At 37.8% G+C, this 24519-nt stretch overlaps 1 protein-coding gene across 2 annotated transcripts in view; it reads left to right on the forward strand.

Annotated features, from left to right (window-relative positions):
- The window catches only part of cpne5b (copine Vb), a gene marked incomplete at both ends in the record, with an annotated part of 168184 nt that overhangs the window by 41819 nt on the left and 101846 nt on the right, over positions 1–24519 (forward strand). For both annotated transcript variants that reach the window (XM_083892908.1, XM_083892907.1), the window contains 2 exons: positions 15041–15081; positions 15604–15650. In XM_083892908.1, coding sequence (XP_083749034.1) covers positions 15041–15081; positions 15604–15650 — 88 coding nt within the window. The remainder of the gene's footprint in view (positions 1–15040; positions 15082–15603; positions 15651–24519) is intronic.

The following is a 24519-nucleotide window of genomic DNA, read 5'->3' on the forward strand; positions in this document are numbered from 1 at the left end:
GTGATGTTGGACCACCATGTTTTTAATGGACAAAATCTATTATGACTGAAGGTTGTCCTACATACTTGGACCATCGTCCAAGTATGTAGGACAACCTTCAGTCATAGGGTTAGTGTTAACCCTGAAAGACATTCAGATGCAACACACGCAACCTCATTAATATATATTGCTAAACCCAACACATACAACTCACAGCTAATTAAAAAGCACTATGGTCCTTTCAGTCATCATTTTCATCTCCCTCTAAAGAATACAAAACGTATGCTCTTGCTATATTACTTTTTAATGGAAAATAAATCAGGACATTTCATTTTTGCAGCAATATACGAGGACAGTTATTTAATTACCTGCAAAAGTGCAATTTCCTTTCCCCCATAAACATTTTTATACTGCAATGATTAAAAATAAATAATAACAATCATCCTTTATTGTTAGTATATGTGGAAATGTGTCTGACTTCACAGTCTAATTTAAAAACACATCACATCAGTCGGTTGCAGATGATGGAGAATGTTTCAGTGTGAATGGTTATTTTAAGAATGGAACATGTTTTGAACAGCGCCTTCTACAGGACAGTTTAACTAATTCTTTAAAAAACAGGGCAAACAGGAACACATTTCATTATAAACATATTTTATATAAACCCAGCTGTTTCTGCTCTTTCCCAACCATTTTACTGACCATATTTATAATTCTGGATATTCTGTTATTGATCTCAGCCTCCTGAAGGCCGCACCATGTGCACATAATTAAAACTTAAAACATATTCACTGAAGCTTCTGTAAACGGTCTCTAAGATATTCTGATTTATATCAGCCAAATATCAGAAACTGCATTTACCAAAATAGTCCTCCTGTTTGAAAAGTTTCAGGTCTTCAAGAGAACATAAAGACATTAAGTGATATTCCCATTTAGAGGAAAATATGAGTTGATACTGGCTTCAGTAAAGAGAAGTAATGAAATATGCCTGATAATTTTTCTAATTTTCAGCACCACCGACTCTAAAAAGTGTGCAAATAAGACCTTTTTTTTTTTTTTAAGAATATCAGAATTGTACAGAACCACGGACTGTGAAGAGATGGACAAAGATGGACAAAGACTTCTTTCTCATTTGAAGAGTCACAGCAGTGGCGACAGCTCTAAGACAACAAGTGAAGCTCAGCTTCCTTTAAAATGTTGTCATGTACTGTGGTGTATTTACATGTCAATATTAAATGTGCGCTAGAAGGCAATTATAATGTGTCACACTAGTTTGTTCAGTATCAGATGTTCAAGATCAGAAGCTCAGCTTCAACTGTTCTCTATGGGATGTATTTTTTTTCACTGCGTGAGATCAAAAGTGATTGAGCAAATGAGGCAAAAGTGTCACTTTCATGGAAGCTCAGCTTCCGTGAGAGTCAATGGAGCAGTGGAAGGAGCCAGTTCTTGATTGACAGCGTTGCAGAAACATAAACGACAGAGGAGTCTTTTCTGCCACAGTCCTGTGTGGAAAGTCTGTAGATGTTCATTTGCAGAATTTATGTACAAATAACTTGGGCTTAAAATAACTTTACCTGTTCCCTGAGTCACACCTAGGATGTCAGACGATAGCAGCAGTTCAGCACCAGAAGGGACAAGACAAATCCACTGGTTGTAAAGAGAAATTTGTTTGAACAGAAATGTGAAAAATAAGCTTCTCAGTCTGAATCCACAGTTTCAGGTGATATGAGTGGACAGTGGACACCAATGTGACTGACAGCTTATAGGTGCCTGCGTTTCCAGGTGACATCTATGAATTTTGGGTTGTGAAAACTATCACTTCGCGAATCTCAAGGCTTCATGTCCGTTTTTATACACTGCCTACGACGATAAACATCCCCTTGGTCTCACTTTAGTTGACGGAAACAGTTAACATAATTTTCACTTCTCTTCAGCTTGTGTGTTTGAACCAAAGTTTGGATGTATTGTTGAGGAGGAAAAGCCCCGTTTTGGGTGAAGTTTGTTTCCACAATTAGGGCAGAACCGCTGTTGTCTTGGGGCTGGTGTGGAGGAAGGCGTGTGCTGTTGGGGTTGACAAATGCAGGGTAATAAAGCAATCACTTTGATGAGGTTTGGTTTCAGCAGACCTAGTTTGGAAAACTCTCAGGTTGAGCTCCTGTTTGCTGGGTGTTGGTGTTTGAAGCTCCAGTCAACGCAATGTTTTCTGCCCCACTTCTTTCTTTCATGTCTCTATGTGCGTAAACTGTATGAATGCAGAGTTTGTGCCTCTGTGTGCATCGACGGCTTCAATATATGTAAAATGTGTACAACAGAAAGCATAGTGTTAAACAGGTACTGCAATTCCAAATCAAAGGGAAAATGTTTCTGATCATGGCCTATTTATGACTGAACAAAATACAATATAACAGGAATAGTTCAATATCACTTTTACCTGACCAACACTGATACCAATATTACAAAATTGAGTATCTACCAATATCGATAGCAGTCTGATACAGTGGTTTGAAGCTACTGAGCTGTTAACACCACACTTATGCTAATGCATTACCACTTATCATAACCAACCAATTCAAAAACACAAATTCTATCTCAAATGTCAGGTCAGCCAGGAAATACTTTGCGAAGCACACATGAAAGCTTGTTTTGATGACATATGTGATGCCGCCTGAAGACGTACTACGTGACTGGGTCAGGAATTGGTTCACGATTTGGTGCATCGTTCAAAAATGTGTTCTCCTGTAAAAGTGTTTCCCCAAGTTAAAGTGGAACTAGACCGGAAGTTCCTATTAACACTGTTTTTTTGGTGTGTATCTGCGTCATTACCTTGTTTATGAAGCCCTGAAGTTTCTAAACAAACAGTTCAGCCATTGCTGAGAACGCTGTGTTTTATTGTAATCTCGGGCTCAGCGAGATCTCTGAAAATCCGGTTTTAGTTACGTAAACAGCGGTTCTCCGGAACAGCCGATCGTCCTGCTCCGGGCACTAGTCTGGGCACATCCGGTTGCGTACATTGAACCTCAGAAGAATAATAACGTCCGTTGTGGAGGTGTTTCACGAGCGACAGTGTCTTCTGACTCTGGGTCTGACTCCGGGTCAAAGTCATAAAAGGGACTGTGGCAGGGAGTCGTGAAGAAGCTATTTTTAAACATTGTTAAAACAATGATTTGATAATGAGGAGCAGTGCATCCACTGTTCCAGAGGGGGGAGCTGTGCTTCTGATAGCGGGTGTGCCGAATGTGACTTCCGGGGTACTGGCCAATCACAACACAGTCTGTCTTCTCAGGCGAGATTTATGTCTGAAATAGCGCAGCTGACAAGTGCTTCAAATAGGACAGATTTCTATCGGCTCGTTTACAGCAACTAGGAGGTTTTTGACCATAAAAACAAGTTAATGTATGTAAGTAGACCTCCATAACTAACATGTGCAACAGGACCACTCTAGGTGACCTTTAACACAAGCACATTCGCTGATCTCACCCCTGATTTCATTATTTCCACTTTCTCTTGCGACCACCTCAAGAAGCTTCAATGTTTATCACTAATTATGACCAAGGAGTTACAGCGGTTACTTTTTTGTTGCTTTGAAAAATATTCAACAGACAAACGTGCCGACTTTATATTTTTGCCACTGTTATCGTTTATCACACGAGCTCAGTGCGCCGCCTCCACCACCGCATCAGCTACCCTTTTTCCGGGAATGAAAACAGAGGGTGTCCTCCCTCGAGGTATAAACAGAATGTACTGTTCAACTCTGTTCAAGTGACAGAAACAAGTGCTGTACACAAAACAACATTATTTAAAGAGAGAGTGGCAGATCCAGTTTGTTCTTCATTATATCATGGACCGTGGTCCTGCAGCAAAAGGAAACTGGGGCAAACCACTGCAAGAAAGTGCTCTTTCCATTGTGAGACCATTTAATATGCTGATCTATTGTGGTACATTTAATAAAAGATGAGTGTTTACTCAAAAATGGAAGTTATTGCACAATTAAAATGTTTCTACAGCTGTCAGTCAATCATTTTTATAATAATAGTATACACTGTAGGGCTGCAACAATTCATCGATTATTAAACGAATCGTCAACTCTTTTCATAATTCATTATTCCGTTCCGCAACACTCTCCTCAACATGCGTATATGTTGTTTTTAATATGATCACCTCCCCATAAGTGAGCACTTGCATAGGGTGATTACAAGCGGCTGTTGGTCACATCTAAAAATATATGCGTTGGTTGTCTGAATGAACGTCACTGAGCTGTGGCACCGGGATGAAAGCAATTGAGGCTACGCTCAACATGAGAGATAATGGAGAGACCATTAGAGGGATAACACACAGGCGACAGATAAACAGGAGGTGAAAAAGACAGAGATAGAGCGGAGGCAGTGGTGGGTGACATATCTGGGCTGATCCATTTTGGAGCAGAGTGCAGGCAAAACATGAAGTGAATGTGGAGAGAGGGATGAAAGAAAGAGGAAAACTGATATCATTGGTGGGATGTGTGTGGTTAAATGATAGTGTTTATATAGGACACACGCACACACACACACGCACATATCTGAATAATGTAGATGTTAAACGTCCATTGGGAATATTGCTGTTGCTCTAATGAGGAAGGAACTAATGTAAGAATGAAAACTAAGTTGGGATGAGCTCATTAGATATTCAGTGAGCAAAACAGATGAGTGTAATTTAAAAAAAGATAAGAAAAAACGCGGACATAGACTGGCATCAGTGTCAGGAGATAGTCAAGGCTTTGAAAACTGTATCTGGCACACCAAAATTGGTGGTAGTCAGAACTCCCTAAAACTAACCAGGACACATCATGTGGAATCAACTCTAACATAAAGATATTCTCTTTATTTTCTCATTTATTTTTAAAAAGCTTAGTTTAAGTGTATAAAATATAAAATGTAAAAATGGAAAGCTTTTCGGCTAAATCAGTCCTGATGATTAAAAAAAAACAAAAAAAACAAACAGTTTTCAGCATTTTAACATTTTAATTTTTACCACAATTTTAACATTAAAGGGGACATATTATGCAAAATCAACTTTTTTATAAATTTAATACTTATATTTGGGACTGTGGAGGTCCTATGAGTATAGACAAAGTGTGAAACAAGATGACTCACTCATGTTTGTGTGGTCCACCTCAGTCTAAGTACAGGAGATAAAACACATGATGTTGACTTCCGCACTCATTGTGTTCTACACAAACTTCCAGCCTCAGAGGATTTATCTGTCCAGTGGATACATGTTATATATGACGACATGCTAGAGTCGGCAAATTAATCACTTTTGCAAATGCTAACTGCTGTTAGCAGCCAGAGCCTCAGTGACGCTGACATAGTTTCCTCCCTGTCTCATTTGCATTTGAATAGACAGGCACTCAAAACCGACTGAACAGGGCTGTTTTGGCAGGGTGATTGATCAGCTGTGGTGCTTCATATACCTTATTTAAGGAATTTTGACCAAAGCATGTCACAGACATGTTCATTAGGACACCATGGAACTAGGTTAACTTGTAGAAATAGGGTATTATGTCTACTTTAATTCTTCCCACAATTTTACCATTAGTATTATATATATAATATATATATATATATATATATACTTTACATTACAACAATGAGTGTTTTCTATATTTTTGTGCAGTGTGACTAAAAAACAACAACAAAAAAACCCTACACTTTGCACCTTTGGTACAAAAATGTACAGTGTCCAAACCTGCCATTAATACAAAAACACTTGAGTGAGAACAATTGTCATTTTCTAGATTATTTTAGTTGTACATAATCTTGCAGAAATAATTGACTGTTTCTGTCTTCATTTATTGGAATTCAGGTCATAGGAAGTAAGATAAGAATGATAACTAACTTGGGATGAGCCCATTAGATATTCAGTGAGCAAAACAGATGAGTGTAATTAAGAAAAAGGGAGAAATAAGAAAAAATAAAAAAGGCTTTCGGGCTGAGGCTTAGGCTTAGGCATAAAAAATAATAATAATGGTGATATTGAGAACTCCCCAAAATCCCCCAGGGCACAATGATTCAAAAACAAAAATCATCAGTTTTCAACATTGTAACAGTTTAATTGCTTTATTTCTCTTAGTATTAGTTCCCCAATTTTAAGCCTAAAATATACAGTATTTTCCACAATACTTCATGATAATGAGATTTTCTTTGAGGGATAATGCAGCCTGGGATTGGTCACTCACTGATTACCTACAAGACTCTTTTCCATTACTTTATGTGCACTCTCAGCGCCTTAAGTGGAAAAATGTTGACTCTAAACCTGCCATTAATACAAATACAACCACTTGAATGAGAACATTTTTTAAAAGCAATAATTTAATTTCCTTTAGTGCCCCTGAATTGACTATGATTATTTCAGTTGTACATGATCTTGCAGAGAGAAAGTATCTTTATTACTGAAGTTGAATTAGAATTCAGGGCTATGTTTATGTGGGTGTAGGTGAACAATACAAATAAAGCCTTTGAACTGATCCAATAGATCCATTCATCCGTGAAGCTGTGACAGTCTGTGTTTTGAACATCTTCTAAATTCTATCTTAACTTATCTCTTATCTTTGTTCAGTACAAGGGTTTGTTTTGGTCAATAAATGTTACTGTTACTGAATATAGCAACATTGCTGAAGCAGTGGTGTCACTGAACTCTCGCGACTTGGGAGTTGTTGCAGGAGCATGACTCAGCAACTGTGAGAGGAGTTTGGAGCCAACGGAGAGAAATAGTCGGAAAAATTGTATTAACTTTTTTTTATTATGGTTAAATGTGTTGCAGCCAGAGGTGGAAAGTAACTAAATACATTTACTCAAGTTACTGTATTGAATACTTTTTTTTGTGTATTTTGTATTTTTTAAGTACAATTTAAAATCAGGATTTTGTATTTTACTTGAGTACGTATTGACTCAAGTATTGCACTTAGTTACTTTATAAATCCTATCCGTTACTGAGTAAAAATAAAAATTCAGCACAATGAAGACCTACAGGGGGAAAATATACACCAGAACCAGACGAATGATGATGTGATTAGCACCAGCAGTGAAAAAGGAACTTTAGGGGAACATTCTGGGAACCTTTAGAGAATGTTCTCCAAAGGTTGTATGAAGGTTGGAGAAAAGGCAGAGACGTAATATCCTGTGTCGCGCCGGGCGCGTGAGCTCCAAAATAGTTTTGGATTTCAGACCTCGTCATATTTCTACTACCCTCACACCCCACGCAAAGTAACTAAGTAACTTTTACTTAAAGTACATTTCAAATGAACTACTTTTTACTTCTACTTGAGTACATTTTCAGATGACTACTTTTACTTCTACTTGAGTAATATTTCATCAAAGTATTGGTACTTTTACTTGAGTACAACATTTTAGTACTTTTTCCACCTCTGGTTGCAGCTTACATTTTGGGGGCCAGGTGCTCAAGTAAGAAAGGGCCCCCCTGTCAAAATGAATGGAAAGAAACTTGTTCAAGAATCTTGTACTTATTTACATATTTATTGTACTGACAACATCTTTGTTTATTTGGTGAACAGAGTCAATGCAAACTCGTTATTACAATATCATAAACCTTGTTTTTAAAAATGTTGACAATTACATATTTTAATAGAACATTTGTCAATAAATAATAAATAATAGTTCCAGGGAATAATTCACAATACTAAAGTTAATCCATTTTATATAAATTGTTGACGTATAAAAGCATTCAGTAAAATAAACCAAATAAATAAAAGAGTTAAACGTGGAAATTCATATTTCTGAAGCAGATTCTCCCACATTTCCTCTCGTGCACATTGACATTCAGCTGAGTGGGTGGTTTTAAAAATGTCTCTCTGACATTTACACGTTTGTGTGAACAGTATGTGAGATTTCTGGAGACACAAGACCTTGACACCCGCTCTCTCTTCTCCTCCAATTTGTGTTGATGAGGCGTGCAGAGCTAAAGGAGCTCTAAATATAAAAGATGACATGAAAGGTCAGGTCTCACACTTTCTCTGTCAGTATTAGTGTATAATTAGACCAACTGAGATATAGTAGGGACATCCTCTGCAGTCATTATTATTATTATTTCTTTTTTTAATGAAGGAAAGGTCGAAATTAAATTTCCATGTACACTCTCGGAACGAGGTTTCTGATTTGCAAAATTAAACAGTAGGAAAGAATGTTTGCAATAACATGTTTGTTGAATTAATTATTTCCTTTTTCAATAAAATATAATGTGTGTATGACATTTGCAAAATCTAAGTAATGGTTGGAGAGAAAGTCATGATACATTAGATTGTTTAGCTTGTAAAATTGTGATTTTCATAGTGCAGCGCTAACAGTAAGATCCCACTGGTCAAATAATCCCAGATTTAAGGGGAATATTTTTGATTCGTCCTCACATTTGGGTGAAGCACCTCTTCTTATCGACAATTCTGGCAGTGAAAGACCATGGGATCGCTTTAATTTCTTCTTCGTCCAACAAAAACATAGCAGAGATTGGCCATTTAATATATCACTAAACACTCTTGGTAATGTCTGCAGACACTGACTGAAGAACATCTCTGCATTACTGGCTGACAGCTCATTGGAAGAGGTCAGACTGGGCTTATTGAAAACCAGGAAGTGAAAGCACACGCAAGTCAAGTCACACACAGGCGACGCAAGGGCGAAAAAAGAAAAACACCATAGGGAAGAACAACCACCAACAGCTTTATTCAGGTGTAAAATCCTGGATTTACCAATATCCTTTTAGTGTGAAAGACTTGGCTGGTCCATTTTTAAAAAGTGGTGTGGTCCTTTACAAGTCTTTCAACAACTTGTTTAAAACAAAAATTTAACTGTTATTTATTTGGCAAATAAACTGAATTCAGTCATTTTTCTGTCTATCTTAATTATAACAATAATCATGGCTTAACTGTTTTGTTCTGTTTTGTAAAACAGTACATGTGAAAACTCATGGATTACAATATTAACTTGATTTTAGCATTAACAAATATGATTTTGTTTAAAGAGCTTATACATACTGATGTAAAACCATTATAGCAACCTAAAAAAATGCTTAAATTTTGATAGTTACCAATGCTGTTAATTCAGCTGTGGCTTTGGGTGGTGGTCTAATATAATGTGTTAAGCACTGTTTATATATAACAGCTATATATAATAACACATTGTTATGCATTCCCTGTGCCTTCGAATGGAAATTGTGACCTTGTGTATGTGATATATTTGCCGTTTGAACTCTTGATAACACCGCTGCTAGGCAACAACAACATGGCTACATCAAAGCCCCCCAGAAGCAACCCCTGCTGAGGATTGTGCGACCTCACACTCAGGTTAAGTTGAGCAGTGAGTGGCGCAATAACAGAGGGCAAAGATGAGGCCAGTGGAGATATTAGCTTTCTCTCACATGTGTAATAATTTCAAATATCATTGGTTTGGTTTGGTGGACTTCACCTTTAAATGCTGAGTTTCAGATGCCTCCATCATTGGCGAGGTTTAATCTCCCCAAACGCTCGATATTGTCTTTTGTGCCTTCTGCTATTGTTTATTTAATTCAATACAACAGTTAATAGAAACAGTATTTTTTTTAATAAATAATAACCCTGTTTATTTCTTCTTCAGGAAACTGTGTGGGTTTTATTTTGTTGATATTGAAAAGTTTTGATTGTGGAACAATAGTGTGCCTCTGCATGCGTCTACAACTGAGACTCCTGCATTGACAATCAATATAGTTCTCCCTTTGGTTTTCCAAATGGGGTGCAGCAATTTACAACATTTATAGCGTGTAATATGTTGCCAGAAATATGTATCTGCTGTGGAATCAAATTAAAACTATAACAAAGGAGCAGAATGTGTGCTCATGTGCCCTGTGAGGGTTAGAATGGGTTGGTAGATGGAAAGAGTCCAACTGAAACTGAACATGTATTTGGATAATGGCTGAATAAATTAAACTGAACAAAACAAATCATCCATTTATTAAAAAACACTTTCCTGAGAGATCTTGGCTCACAAGTTGGTAAAACTGAAAACAGCTCAATACCTTTTTTTCCGGCGTTGTTGCAGAGCAACAATTCAGATTAAGGATGAATTAACTGCCCTTTATAATACACTACAGTAACATTATGGCATTCGTTTTATTGCTGTATGAATTTGCAGGTAAGTACGAAGACTTGAAATGTCTTATAGATTCAGTTTTTACTTGACAGAATGACGCCACTTTTGCCATTCATGTGTATGGAGCTTGTCATGGATATCCACAACTGAAATGTAGGTATCGTCATTATGACGAGTCATATTTCAAGATATCTTAAATAATCCTCAATTGAAGACATCAACATGTCCTTTTAGATAACTTGAAATAAGTTTCAGATAGTCAGAATGAAGTCGTAGATATCTTGAACTTGAAGATATCTGATGTGTACTTTTGACGAGAATGACGTAACAAATATCTGTAATGGTGACTTGGTGATTTAATGTTTAAAAAATGTGCCATATGTGCCCCTTATTGCTTGTTAGGCTCTAAAGATAATTCATGTGAATTATTAGTTAGTATTTTGTGCGCACATTATACCTATGTGTATATAACTTTGTGTAAAACATTTTTTCCCCCATGTCATGTCTGGGGCTTTGTAAGTAATAGCTTGGTAATTAGGAGGATGCATTTCAACTTTATATTTAGGGATGGCACAATACCACTTTTTTCTGCTTGATACCACAAACTTGAGTATCTGCTGATACCGATATCAGAACAGTATCCGATCATTTAAGACCTATGATTAACTGTTAACATCACGTTTGTGCTGAGACATAATTCTCCAACTGTGTAACAAATATTCTCCTCCCGTAAATAACAAATAAACAGACCACAACATGACTAAGCTAAGCATTTTTATCTGCTTGATATCTGATCCAGTGATTATGACCAGTATCGTATCAGCTCTTGTTATTACAGTAAAATTAACGCCTTATAAAATAAATAAATAGTAAATAAAATTACCAACCTGGAAGTGTTTCTGAATTAATTTTAAAGTTAAATTTGAGTTGTCATGCCGACAAGTCCATTATTCTTTTCATTTTAGATTCAAGATTCAAGAGATTCCATTTAGATCAAACTGTAATTGAAAACATTTTTGCCTGGAACCTTTAACTCTGCCTCGAGTACTACAACTGACACTCTTCAATTACATGGATCTCAACAGACACACATTATGAGCGAGCGTCGTCTTTGTTGCATTTATCAGTCGGTGAAAAATATAAGGTTTCGGGATGTCACGATTTCTCATTTTTATATCACTTTGTCTTCTCAATTTGCTCCTGAAAGCTGTGAAAGGGAGAGGGGAGGGAATACAGGAAGCAGAGAAAAGATCAAAATAGATTGAGTCTGGCGAAAGAACACAGCAGAGGATTCATCACAATAGACGCCCGTGGAAGAAAATGAAACAAGACACAAACAGGAATCAGAGAATTCATGACTTTGGCGTCTTAGTGAGGGCTCTCGTGTCACTGAAGGAAACAGGAATGATAATAGAGTTGGGTACACAGTAGCCTCTGGCTGCATTATGAAAAGGTCAAGCAAGCATGATGGAAGTGTAGCACTCAACACATTGGGAATACAGGTGTAGGCTGAGGGAGTACAAAAAACTGGTTTGTGCATTAAAAATGCATTATGCATTAGAAATACTGTAAATCTCTGCCAGAGAGACAGATTGTAAGAACATGTAGAGGATGAATTAAAGTAAGACTGTCCATATGTTGCTTTAAAATAACATCATAGATTGGAGAAACTTGAGAAAAGCTTCTGTTACATGAAATAAGATTTTTTGTGTGTTGATCAGCGTTATATTGTGCCAGTGGCTACAAATAAATTAATATGGGCAATTAGAGTATAATATACAGGAAATATACTGTGAAAGGGCCAACGGTTGGTGTAGTGGTTAGCGCTCTTGCCTTTGCAGCAGGAAGAGTTTGCATGTTCTCCCCGTGTGTGTGTGGGTTTTCTCTGGGTTCTCTGGCTTCCTCCCACAGTCCAAAAACATGCAGATTAGGCCGTAGGTGTGAGAGTGTGAGTGAATGGTTGTTTGTCTCTATATGTGGCCCTGCGATGGACTGGCGAACTGTCCAGGGTGTACCCCGCCTATCGCCCTGTGTCAGCTGACAGCAACCCCCTCAACCCTCCAGTGGAGGATAACGTGGTATATTGAATGGATATACTGTGAAACAGCAACAGGTCAGAGGTCGTCAGCTGGAATCACTTCACTCCTGTGAACAGCAGAGAAATGTCACTGTGTAACACGCTGAGAAACACACCCACAGCTCATCTTAATCAGCATTGTTTAATATTAACCTCTGCTATCCTCTATTAGATTTGATTAGACACATGTACAATGTAAAAATTACAACCAGTCGATTTCTAACTCTAACCATATCCTGAGAAAGAAGATTCTTTAGGTTGTATAGTTCTTCTACAATCAATGATTCAGTAGCAAACAATTCCGGTTACTACTGATTCAGTGTTTTTTGGAGAATTCACATGAATTAAATCAAGTATGTTCTTGGAACACTATGGGCTGCATAGTTCTGGTAACATATGTTTTTTCCCATGCACTGGCAGCACTTCAACACACTCACAAAGGCTTCAACTGAAATTTAGTGTTTATATTAATTGATTTTTAAAACGCTGCATCCCTTTCAGTAATATCTTTTCTGACTCAAAAGACTCAGATTGACTCATAAGATCCCAGAATGACACTAATTTGACACTAATGGGCTCTAAAATAAACAACTGACAAACAAACAAAAACACCCTCAGCCTATTCCGCCATCGCTCTTCAAAGTTCAATCAGCTTCTACATTTGTGGTTATGCGCTGCAGTATTTTAATTAAATTCTGTGAAAGTGAAAACCTAATTCCATTGAATAATTTCTATATTATTGCTGAGATGGATTTGCAGCTTAAAAATGCATAATTAACACATTCATTAGCTTATTGTCAATAAACTAGTGACAGGGACTGGAAGTTTGAGTTCACAGTGTGAGAGAGACTTTTGCCAACGACTTTTTCTGTCTGCCTCTCTCTCTCTTTTGTTTCACAAACCCTATAATTTTCTGCCTCCAGCCCTTCATCAAAATCAAACTTGATGGTACTTATCAAACTTCAGGTTCAGGAGATTCCTTTCAGAGTGACATGGGTTACATACTGAGATTATGACGACTGAAAATAGCTTGTAATTGTCAGTGGCGAGAAAGTAACAGTTCGGGAGCTGATGGTTGTAATTACAATCAGTAATTAGTTGATTTAAGTTAAGTTAAGTCACCAAAACTTTCATATGAACAAGGATTTCCACTGAGTTTGATGAAATCACACACACAACTTTCTCCTCCAGCTGCCTGGAGGGCAGTGAGAGGGATTCAGTGTAATCAGGCTGCAAATGTACAACATCTTACCAAACCCAACACTTTTCTGCCCTGGTGTGACTCAGCGTTAGCTGGGTCTGAAATCAAATTAAATTGTATTTGTGTAGCTCCAAAACACAACATGCATTATTTTAAGGGCCCCAGAGACCTTAAAATATGAAGGTCAACAGTCAACGAGCAAGCACTTAGCATTAGTGGAAAAAAAATAGCACTTTTAACAGGAAGTCATCTCTGGCAGCAGCAGACGCAAAGACATGCAGTGGATCTGCCTCAGTCAGTTGGGGGTGACAGGAAAGAAATGGGTGACAGGATCTCAAGGGTCACTTCCTGGAATAATGGTGACACAAATGGTTCCTGGAATGATGTTGACAAGAAGGAGAATAGTCCCAAATTTGGGGTTGTTTTGACACTAACTCAGTCCTACAAATACGACTGAGTTGTTGTTCTCTGTAAGTCCTTACTGCCTACTGTCAGTTTTGTTCAACATGTTGAGATTGGCTAAGGACGTCGCCTCTGACCTAACCATGAATACAATCAATCAATCACCATGCGTTTGGAGGTACACTGTTCCACATTTCAAAGAGGTCAGATTGAAAAATGCCTTTGTACACCAGTCAATCTGTGGTTCCTGGGTGATTGTAGTGTTTTATGTCTGTCCCATATTCTTCTTTTCCAAACTGTCATGCAAGACAACTTTCAGGCATGTTCTGATGATAAAGTATTATTGTATCAAGTTCTCTGTGAAGGTTCTTTAGAAGTTAGCTGTAGGCAAATAGGAAATAAGTTGAAGATGTCTCATTTCTCATCCAACAGGCTTCTTCAGTTCCTGAAAAACGGGACTTCTTCAGTTGTTCTACAGTTCTGGAACTGAAATAGTTCTAGTTGTGGAACTGAATTACTGAAGAAGAACTTAAGAACCCTCTTGGATGGAGGTGAAACATCTTCAATATAACTCAAGCAAGTCCACTTGCCTACAGCTAACTTCTGAAGCTTCAGTTCTAGTTTATGCAGTTGACAGTGAACACTTGCTTCTGTTACGATCACATCAAAGCACTGCCTGACCTGTATCTAGCAGTTCGAATGAACATCCAATATTCTGATCATCTGGATCTCTTTAGGTCCAGCCTCGTTGGTGAATTTCAGAGGTCCAATTTTTGCCAGGATATTCTCCAGAGCTTCTCCACTCAGTCCTCCTTCTTTTCCACTGATTTAAATCCTCGAGGATTTAATATTTGCACCCACTACTGTTTTTTTCCCTTGTACGATTTACAAGGTGTGACGCTCTAGACTTTGATGTGATGTGTGATGGTAAAATATCTCTGAGAGTGGGAGGGCTCAGCAGTCACTTCAAAGAGTCAAGCTATACATGTTTTATGTGAAGCTGCAATCAGTGGTGGTGTTTGACGTATACTGCAACAAAAGCTAATCCCTGCAGGGTTCATGGGAAAAGATAACATAAGCTAGAAATAGAATAATGCAAATGAATCAAACAAAGCTAAATAAAGACAGTAAAACCAAATGAAGCAAAAGACCCAAACAGCTTATGTTGGTTTCTGTTGTAACATTTATGTTATTAAGTATGGAAAGAATAATTTGACCCGTATAATTGGTGATTGCATAAATAAACAGTTCTCTTTTTGTATTTTCCAGAAATCTGCTGGATAAAGACACATTCTCCAAGTCAGATCCATGTGAGTATGATGAAGAAGTCGTTGTGCTCATTTTTCATCTTTGTTCTGATACGTCACTCTTCTTAAATACTACTTCAGTCCATTCATGTTTGTTCTCAGTCTCCTTCTTTAGTGATTATGTATTTTTTTGGTAAGCCTTTGGTAAACAGCATGATTTTCATTCATTCAAATATTTTGCTAATTTTAACAGAACCATCAGAAATCTGTTAAAAGAATATGCATATTTACATGTGTTTCCACCCACTGCTGTTCAGTGAACATGGGGGGTTAGTTCACCAAGATAAGCAGCAGTAGGTAATGCAAATTGCATCCCCATTGAAAAGAATAAGAAATAAATGAACAATGAGCACCAAGGAAGAGCGGAAGCATTTTTGTCGCTGCCTCACATACTGCCTCACATACACTGTAATATTTTTTACAATATGCTCTTAGTGCACTTATTTTCTGGCCATTCATTTTTATGCTTTTGCAATATTTCATCTCTGTGTTGTAATATATATATAATTTTTTTTTTTTTTACAGTATGCGTGCTCTATACTCAAGGTGTGGAAACCAAACAGTGGAGAGAGGTTAGTACACACACGCACGCACGCATGCGCGCACACACACACACACACACACACACACACACACACACACACACACACACACACACACACACACACACACACACACACACAGACACACACACCCATGAGGGGCCGTGTAGGCCATAATTCCTTTTTTTACCTCTCACATACACAATTTTACCTCTCACATACACAATTTTACCCCACACATTCAGAATTTTACCTCTCACATACTCTCTTTTACCTTTCACATACAATTGTTTTGTTCATACATTTAATGTGAGCGGTAAAACATTTAATGTGAGCGGTAAAACATTTAATGTGTGAGGTAAAACATTTAATGTGTGAGGTAAAAAAAATTTAATGTGAGGTAAAACATTTAATGTGAGCGGTAAAACATTTAATATGTGAGGTAAAAAACATTTAATGTGAGCGGTAAAACATTTAATGTAAGAGGAATTACATGTATGAACAAAACAATTGTATGTGAAAGGTAAAAGAGAGTATGTGAGAGGTAAAATTGTGAATGTGTGAGGTAAAATTGTGTATGTGAGAGGTAAAATTGTGTATGTGAGAGGTAAAAAAAGGAATTATGGCCTACACGGCCCCTCATAGCCCCCCCCCCCCAATCGGGCACACACGCACGCACACACAAAGCAGTTACAACAACTACATTGTGAGTGTTGCAAGAAATTAATTGGCCGTCCTTCCAGCACTGTGTGTGTTTGTTCTTGTATTTGTTATCTTTTTGGACATTTCCTGGCATAAACACTGAACTTGTCAGGACCAGTTGTCCTCATGGAGACCAAAACCTGGTCCCAATGAGACAGAACGTCATTTCCGAGGAAGTTTAGGGCAAATACGTTAAAGTAAGGCATTAACTGATCGGTGCCTTGTCCTTAGAACAATAGCTGCACAAACGTGTGTGTGTGCGTGTACAGTATAAATGGGACATTAGGGCTCAGGGCTCCAGTTAAGACATTTCTCCTCTGTGAACATGTGGTTGTTTGCGTTTACGCTCCATTTATGCTGTTCAGCTATCAGCTGTCTGAAAATGCCAGGAAATATTCTCTAATTGGAGACAGCAACCTGCAAAGAAATCCCAACTCACTGTAATGATCAATATGTTGGCATTTGGGAGACTAAACAGCACAGTGGGGAGGAATTAAGGCAGCGCTTACTGTGTCTTGTTTGCTTTATTGCACTAAATCCTCCTTGGTTATCTGACCATACCTGTTTGTTTGTATTCAACTTTCTTTCTGTTCGTAAAACAAAAAATCATAATGAAGTAAATATTTGAAGCAGGGGCTGCAAAAAGTAATATCCTCTCACGCTGTGGGTGGAAGTGTTTGTTATGGAAGGCTTTGTAAATGGAAGCCATCTTTGGAATGAGTCATTGGATGTCTTTTAATAAGGGGCAGATGTTCATGATGATTATTTCAAACCTTAAACTTAAAGGTGCATTATGTAATAAATCTAAAGCCAATCATTGCAGTCAGTAGAGTCTCAGCTGCCGGGCAACCACGGGTTACCAGTTACGTCAGAAAACGAAACCTAAAAGACCTCAGTATTTTGAATTTGAATGTAGTAACCGTTTTTGGCCACATTCTTATTATGGCACCTTTAACACTTTTGTGCGCAGCTTTTTCACTAAATGCTAAAACTCAGTTCATTCATTCCACTCTGCATTTAACATCCTATCCTTTTCACTTCATACATGTGATTGCTATGAATTGTTTTGTTAGGGCAGACTTGACCTTTACATAAAGGTCAAATAAAAAGAAGAAAAATGTCTGTTACATTCAAACCTTTGTCAAATATGTCTAGACTGATCGAAGATTGTAGTAGTGACGTAAGACGACAGGTTGTAATATGAATGAAACCTAGGGTTGTCAATAGATAATAATAATAAACACATAAATAATAATTATAAAAAAAAAAAATTAATCACAATTAAACGTTTGTTTTCTTCTAATGACTAACTTAATGAGTTTAATTGTATCTTTATTTTCAAACACAGAACTGTACATTGAACTGTACATTTCAAAGAGACTCAGGTCTATCAAGTGTCGACCAGGTCGTCTTAAAATAAAGTCTCAGCATGGATGACTGCCATCCTGTATGCAAGAAGAACGTGTGTTAACGTCACAACAAAAACATCCACCTGAGAATGTCCTTGGAGAGAAAGAGCACAGAAGTCAGTCACGCAGGATAGGTGTCCAAAAAGAAGTCGCCGGGCAGCTGGCAGTATATTACGGACACTATCGGTGCCTAGAGTGGTTAGTTTACCAATTACTTTCCACTCGTTGGTGATGTGGAGGAATTCTTCTGTGCAGGTCTCAGCAATTAGTCATTTTTTTTTTTTTTTTGACAGTCAAGGCAAAGGATCGCAACTTCCAGTAATTGTCCATAAATTGTGCCGTGACAGCCAGGTATCAATCCCTCACCTCTCTCCATCTTCAGCTACCATCTCTGTCTCTCCTCTCTGACTGACTGACTGCAAGCAAATTACTTTTTTACGCACACCAGAGGTAAACAAACTTGGGTTTAACTGAGTTATTTTATTATTTTATTATTTTATCGCAGTAATCTCGGCTGTACTAATCGCAACGATTAATACGTTAACTTTGACAGCCCTACTGAAAACACAAAGAAATTCAACAAAGTCTCAAAAGTGAACTAAAAAAACCTGGCTGTTCAGCAGTTTGACTGGATAAACGCCTCCTGAGCTGTTTCAGTTATTTTAATGGCCTGATTTATTATTTGGGAAAGTCCTGTATTATGTTTGACGGTGATGAAATGTTATAAATAAGAGTGGATTTAATGAGTGAGCTACAGTATAAACTAGAGTTAAGTTCTCTTTGCCGACATTAAAAGTTCTCACCTTCCTGAGCAGGTGGAGCATAATTTGGAGACAAAATATGCTGAGTCAGCATGTTTTGAAATGGACAGGCAGGTGTCAATCTGCCACATAACAGATGGTGTTTTAAAAAAAACAAAACAAAACAGTATGGATGTAAGCATCATGCATAGGCGTATCCATATGTAAAGAGCTTTAAAACTGTTCTTCACACTTTTTCAAAGATGGCACTTCTGTTTTTCCTGCTCTGATACATTCTGGTGGAAAGACACATACTTCCTCTTTGTCACACACTTATTTTAACGCATTAAAGCCCATTCTCTCCTCATGGAGATACTCTATTTGTCAGATATAATATAAGATGGCTTAAACTACTTTCACCACTTCATATTTATTGCATTTTTGTGTCACTTTTGGGTTAGGGTTATTTTTTTTTATAGTCGGACCAAGACAATGATTTTTTTATGTCATGTGAACACGATAGTCTGACTAAGATCAAGCTAGTCGGACTTAGTCTTGGTCAGACTAACATACCTGGATGATATGATTCATAGTCTGATTATTATTTCACAATCCTTCACACTGTTCACTGTTTGTTTTTCTGTGTCGTAAAGGTCAACAGCAAACTGATACAATATGCACTAGCATATAGAGATTGACTTAATTTAAGATCTCAGTGCCCCTTTTCTTAACTCCGGTTTGTCATTCAGGCGGTTGGGCAGGTGCCTACTTTTCTGGATTTTTTCCTTAAGATTTATTTCAGTATTCCCTTTTTTATTATTTTAAAAGCAGATTATGACAATGAATAATGCATGAAAAATAATGCATGGAATTTTAGCCAAAAGGATTTGTGCAAACTTTTATTCAGATAACTGGTATAACATTAGCCCAGTATTTGCTGCTATTTCTGTATAATCAGATCAGACCTGGGTAAGATCACAAACTTAAATGGGAGCTCTTGTCCTCATGGTCACAGTCGTTCCGTCTCCTCAACAGTGAAGTGCTTTTCTCTATGTGATGTTTGAAAATACTTTCAGGGTAATTTTATGCTCAGGCTGATTGGAGGGTTTTTCCTGGTCCAAAGGTCCTTTTCCTTCGAGAGCTCATCGTGTTTGAAGTGTGAAAGCTGTTACATAACTCAGATACAGTGAAGTAAACCAGTCTCAGTTTTATAATGAACAACAACTCCTATTTTCAGCATCATATATAAGATATTGGAAAGGTTTACCAGGAAACAAGACAGTGTTCATTCTCACTGGTCAAACAGTTTAATGCTATTTAATCGTGCCTTAAAATCAGTCAGTCATCAAAACATCCAACAAAATGTTAGATTTTTTTATTATTATAAATATATAAATAGTGATTGTATTTTTCTGGCAAAATGAAATAAACTGTCTTCACTGATTTTTCTCATGGTGCTCATAAGTGGAACCAATAATAATAATAATAATAATAAAACACATTAAAGCAATTATAATTAATCCCATGTCAAGTATTTACAGACATTAAAAGTGAGTCATACCTGCGTCTTTTCTTTAATGAAAACACACTGTTTTAAATTTAAATTGAACTCATAATCTTTAAAACTAGTTTTTTTTAGTAATTTTTGGGAACAGAACTTCAAGTGAGTTCACCTTGGTTCAAAAATGCCTGGTGAATCAGCTTGTTATAAGAGGTTATGAGGTTTTAACTTCATTACTGTGTGTTTGATTAAAAAGACAAGTGCTGTATAAACAAGGACAGGAACCCTCACAGCCATATAATCTCGAAGCTTCGTTATGGCAAATCATCAACATGATTAAAAATTGTTCATTCCAAACATATTTATGTTACATAAATATCACAAATACCGAATTCGCCTTGCGGAGATGAAAGATTTACACAACATTACAGACATTCTTTATTAAATCCTCCAATTAGTCGAGAAAAGAATAACAACAATAACAATTCAGACAGACTTTGTGATGTGATTTACAAGCAGCACTTGTCTGGGCAATCACACATTACTGTGCAAGACACGTAGCAGCAGCAGCTAATGTGTTTACCTTTGTCTGTAAGTTATGAGGGATTATCGTGGCCTCACAGCAGAGAGCGAGTCCTGGGAGTCTTAAAAAAAACCTACTTAATTTATCCATCTTTAATGGGTAGTTCACAGCTACAGTAAAAGTCTTAAAACATGCAAGATTTGGTACAACGCAGACCAGTGGTGTTGTGCGGTCAACAACCCTTCATTTTCCCCTCGCTTCTATGTTTATAACTGTGATGCATTAGTGTGTACGGACAGTAAAGTGCACCATTCAGGCATGTCAAGTGCAGACCACTTTAGCACATAGAAGAAAATAAAAACACTCAAAGCAGCATGGGTTGCCAGACCAGAGGCGAAGCAGAGGGAGACGAGAGACCGGCGGTATGTGACGCTGTCACACCTGAGGTGATCATGACCCAGTCGGAAAACCAAGATAGACAAAAATGTCTGGAAATGTTGAAACATGTTGACTGCTGTTCACATGTTCTTATATTAAGAAGCCTAAAACATGTTGTAAAAAAAACCCTCACTCAAAATAGTTGAGGATTAATTTGTAATCGATTAATAATCGATTCATCAAATAATCATTGCAGCCCTAATAGACACTACCAGAAGAAAACCCTGCAAAAACTCCACTGTAAGGTCCTTGCAATAAGCTGTGTTTAAACGGTCTATGTTTATTTTAATTAGACACACTTCCCTGTTAAAATTAGGTAGCTGCAAAAGAGTTACTGTTAGTGACTACATAATAAAGGATTATTAGCATTATAAGGCATTATTACTGCCATTAATCATGTCCTCAGAATTGAAAGGTGGTTTATTAACTAAAGTAGTTGAGGAATATGTTCAGCTGGGATTGTAAGGCATGTACAAACTGTATGTTTCTATTAAGTTCTTTCAAGGTTTCTGATGAGCAGAAATACATTCGTTCGTGGATTTTAATGACCACTTTTATAGCCTAATTATTGGGAGCTTTAAACAAACCTTATTAGTTTCTCCGCCATCTTTAATTAGTATCTTCCAGCTTCAGCAAAAGTGTGAAAACATAGATTTGCTGCAGACTCAGAACACTCACATAGAAATGAGGAGAAGTGAGTGTTTCACTGTTAAGAACAAGAGTGAGATGGTGGATGGCGCTAATTTACTGTGGCTAATTCACCATGTGACATGGCTGACCTTTTCCTTCTTTCTTCCAATTTGCTTCTGACATCACATGCTCTTGGTTTAGTGCCCTTTGTGACACATATATCGCTTCTCCCCTATTTCCTGTGTTGGTGCATGCGTGTGTGTCAGTGCACTGTGACTTGTGTGTACACATTCACTGCTTTAGGTCAAAGTTCTAATGAACTTTGGGAATTATTTTCCCCTGAAACCACAGTTTGGTGCGTGTATATAAAGGGGGGACATGGTTTTCAGATGGATATTCGATTTGTTCTCCTCCGGTTCCCAAAGTACATATGCACACACACAAAAAAAAGTCACCCTCATTGCAAAAAAAATAAATTCATTCGTTTCTTATCTCTCTATGTCTATTTATGCACACCTGATAACAACTTTACTTTAAATTCACACGTCTCTCTATTCAAACCCCCACACCTGCTGTAAAATGGAAACAACTTATCAGCTATAATCATAGCGCTGTCAGTTGTTTTTCTTATTCACGAATAATCGCAGAAGTTCAGGAGTCAATCATCTTCTTTATCATGTTTAAAATTCACAGTTTTTAAATCCACAAGTACAGTAAATGTTCTTTTGCATTTGTTATCCAAACAACATCAAAATCAGCACTGTACACTGGTGGTCTTACTAAGTCACCTTTCATGTGATTGAAGCAGAGCTGTGTGTACCCCAATTTCAGCTTCAGACTCATTGTGATGGTTGAATGGTTTGTTGCAGGTGGGTTGGGGCCTGTCTCAACTCCCTCTAACGTCTGTTAGTGGAAAACCAGCTTTGCAAGATCAGGGCCGCTGACCCAGAGTCCTCAGAATCAGGAGGTCTGGCAGAGTCTCGGGTGTCCAACACCCGCTAGGCAGGTACTGGCGATAGGATCAAGGTAGTGATAGCGTTATTTTGTGAGTTCATTATGGAAGAGGAGGCAAAAAAGAAGCAGAGAAAACTTTTCGAATGCAGCACACAGACACATGCAAAATGGATGCTGACCAGCATGGACATGGCTCCATGGCTTGTGTCCGTTGGCTCTGCTGAAAACAAATGTATATGGGGAGGAAAGGGGGTGGGCATTAGGGGTGAGTTTTTACAATAGTGAGAATAAAAAAATATACATTTGGGGTGAAACATCAGCGTTAGGAGGGAACAGTTCAGTATTACTAGTTGTCTTTTATTCTATGATATTGCAGGTGAAGAGTTCTGCTTTAACAGACATTCATTCATGAAGGAAAGCCCCTAATTATTTCTGACAGTCCTACTAATCAAAGTATATTTTCACTTTAGAATGTCACATAAAGACACAAGATTCCATGTTCCCACAAAATCCCTTTCCGGAACTTTAGAGGTTACGTAAATTTTCTTCTTTTCTTTGAGTGCTTGTAAACATGTACCAGCGCTTTCCAAAAAGCTCCCCCTGGTTCACATTGTGGTCACAGACTTCCCTTTGTGAGAACACAATACTCCACCAAGCTTTATTATCATCTCCTGAACTCTGTACAAGGACAAGAAAGAAAGGGAAAAAAACATGTTAACCAGAGAACAACAGGACATTCAGATGACATAAATCCCCCAGTGGTTTTACATGTGCTCAGGAGGAACGATAAGAAAAAAAACCTCCAAGAAAATGAAAGCTTGGACTTGTGTCATTGCTGCACTGAGCCTTTATTTAACACCATGCGAGACAGTGTACACATGTGTGTGTGTGTGTGTGAGAGTGAGAAAAGGTGATTCACCCTGTGTCTGTGGTTTAAGGACATGTTCAATTTTCAATATCTGACACTACAGGTCTCTATTGTAACTGTTGCCTGAAGGACTGGGTGTGTCTGTGTGTGTGTGTGTGGGTGTGTGTGTGTGTGTGTGTGTGTGTGTGTGTGTGTGTGTGTGTGTGTGTGTGTGTGTGTGTGTGTGTGCACTCACATGTTGAGGGTGGAGGTCAGGGGCTTCACGCCAGATTCTCATTAGCCAGCTCCAACATCCCAGCCGTATCTAATGAACTCAGCAGAACGGCATTGTCTCCTTCACTCAGCAGGGAAATCACATTATGGAGCTCATCTTTTCACCCATCTCTTTACTAACATGCACTCACAGCCTCGTCGACACCTCAGGGTCTCCTCTAACATCTGGGCGGTTCACTAATGCAACATCAGAGTCCTTTTCCCCCCCCCCACCTCTCTATCCCTGTGGTAAAATTCGAGAAACCATGGTGTTCAATGTGGTGCAGCAGCATAAAATTGCATGGTTTGAGTCTCTTTCTGCATGCGTCTCGAAAAGTTAAATATTTTCATCCAAACAAAATGCTCCAAGATTGACTGTATAGGTCAACCTTTTCCAGAGCCTCTGTGAATCAACAAACTATGATCATAATCACGATACCGTTTCTGAGTATTTCTGAATATGACTATGACTGAAACGTGCATTTGTGCATCAATCCATCAGAAAACTTTATATATAAAAAATACTTTAATCAAGGTTAAATGCATGGTGTCTTGATTGTTTTGTGATTGTTAGTTGCATTATGTGGTGAACTGTAATTATTATGTCATATGTAACTCTATGTCATTATTTTATATATTTGTTGTCTGATTCGATGGAAGTGGTCTGAGTGTGAGTGTGAGTACGTGTTCTTATAAACGCCGTCTTTAAAAGTGGCAGCGTTTGTATGGAAACATTAACAGTATGTTGCCGTGAAACCACTCAATCACCATTTGTGGATGATGAGGACACTTCTTTGTGTCGTAATTGTCAAATTATGTGTGCACTACTTTTCAAACCTCACCTTTTCAGAACATACCTACCTAGCTAGCATGCTAGCTATA

The sequence above is a fragment of the Microchirus variegatus genome (assembly GCF_963457635.1).
Source record: "Microchirus variegatus genome assembly, chromosome: 7".
Classification (NCBI taxonomy): domain Eukaryota; kingdom Metazoa; phylum Chordata; class Actinopteri; order Pleuronectiformes; family Soleidae; genus Microchirus; species Microchirus variegatus.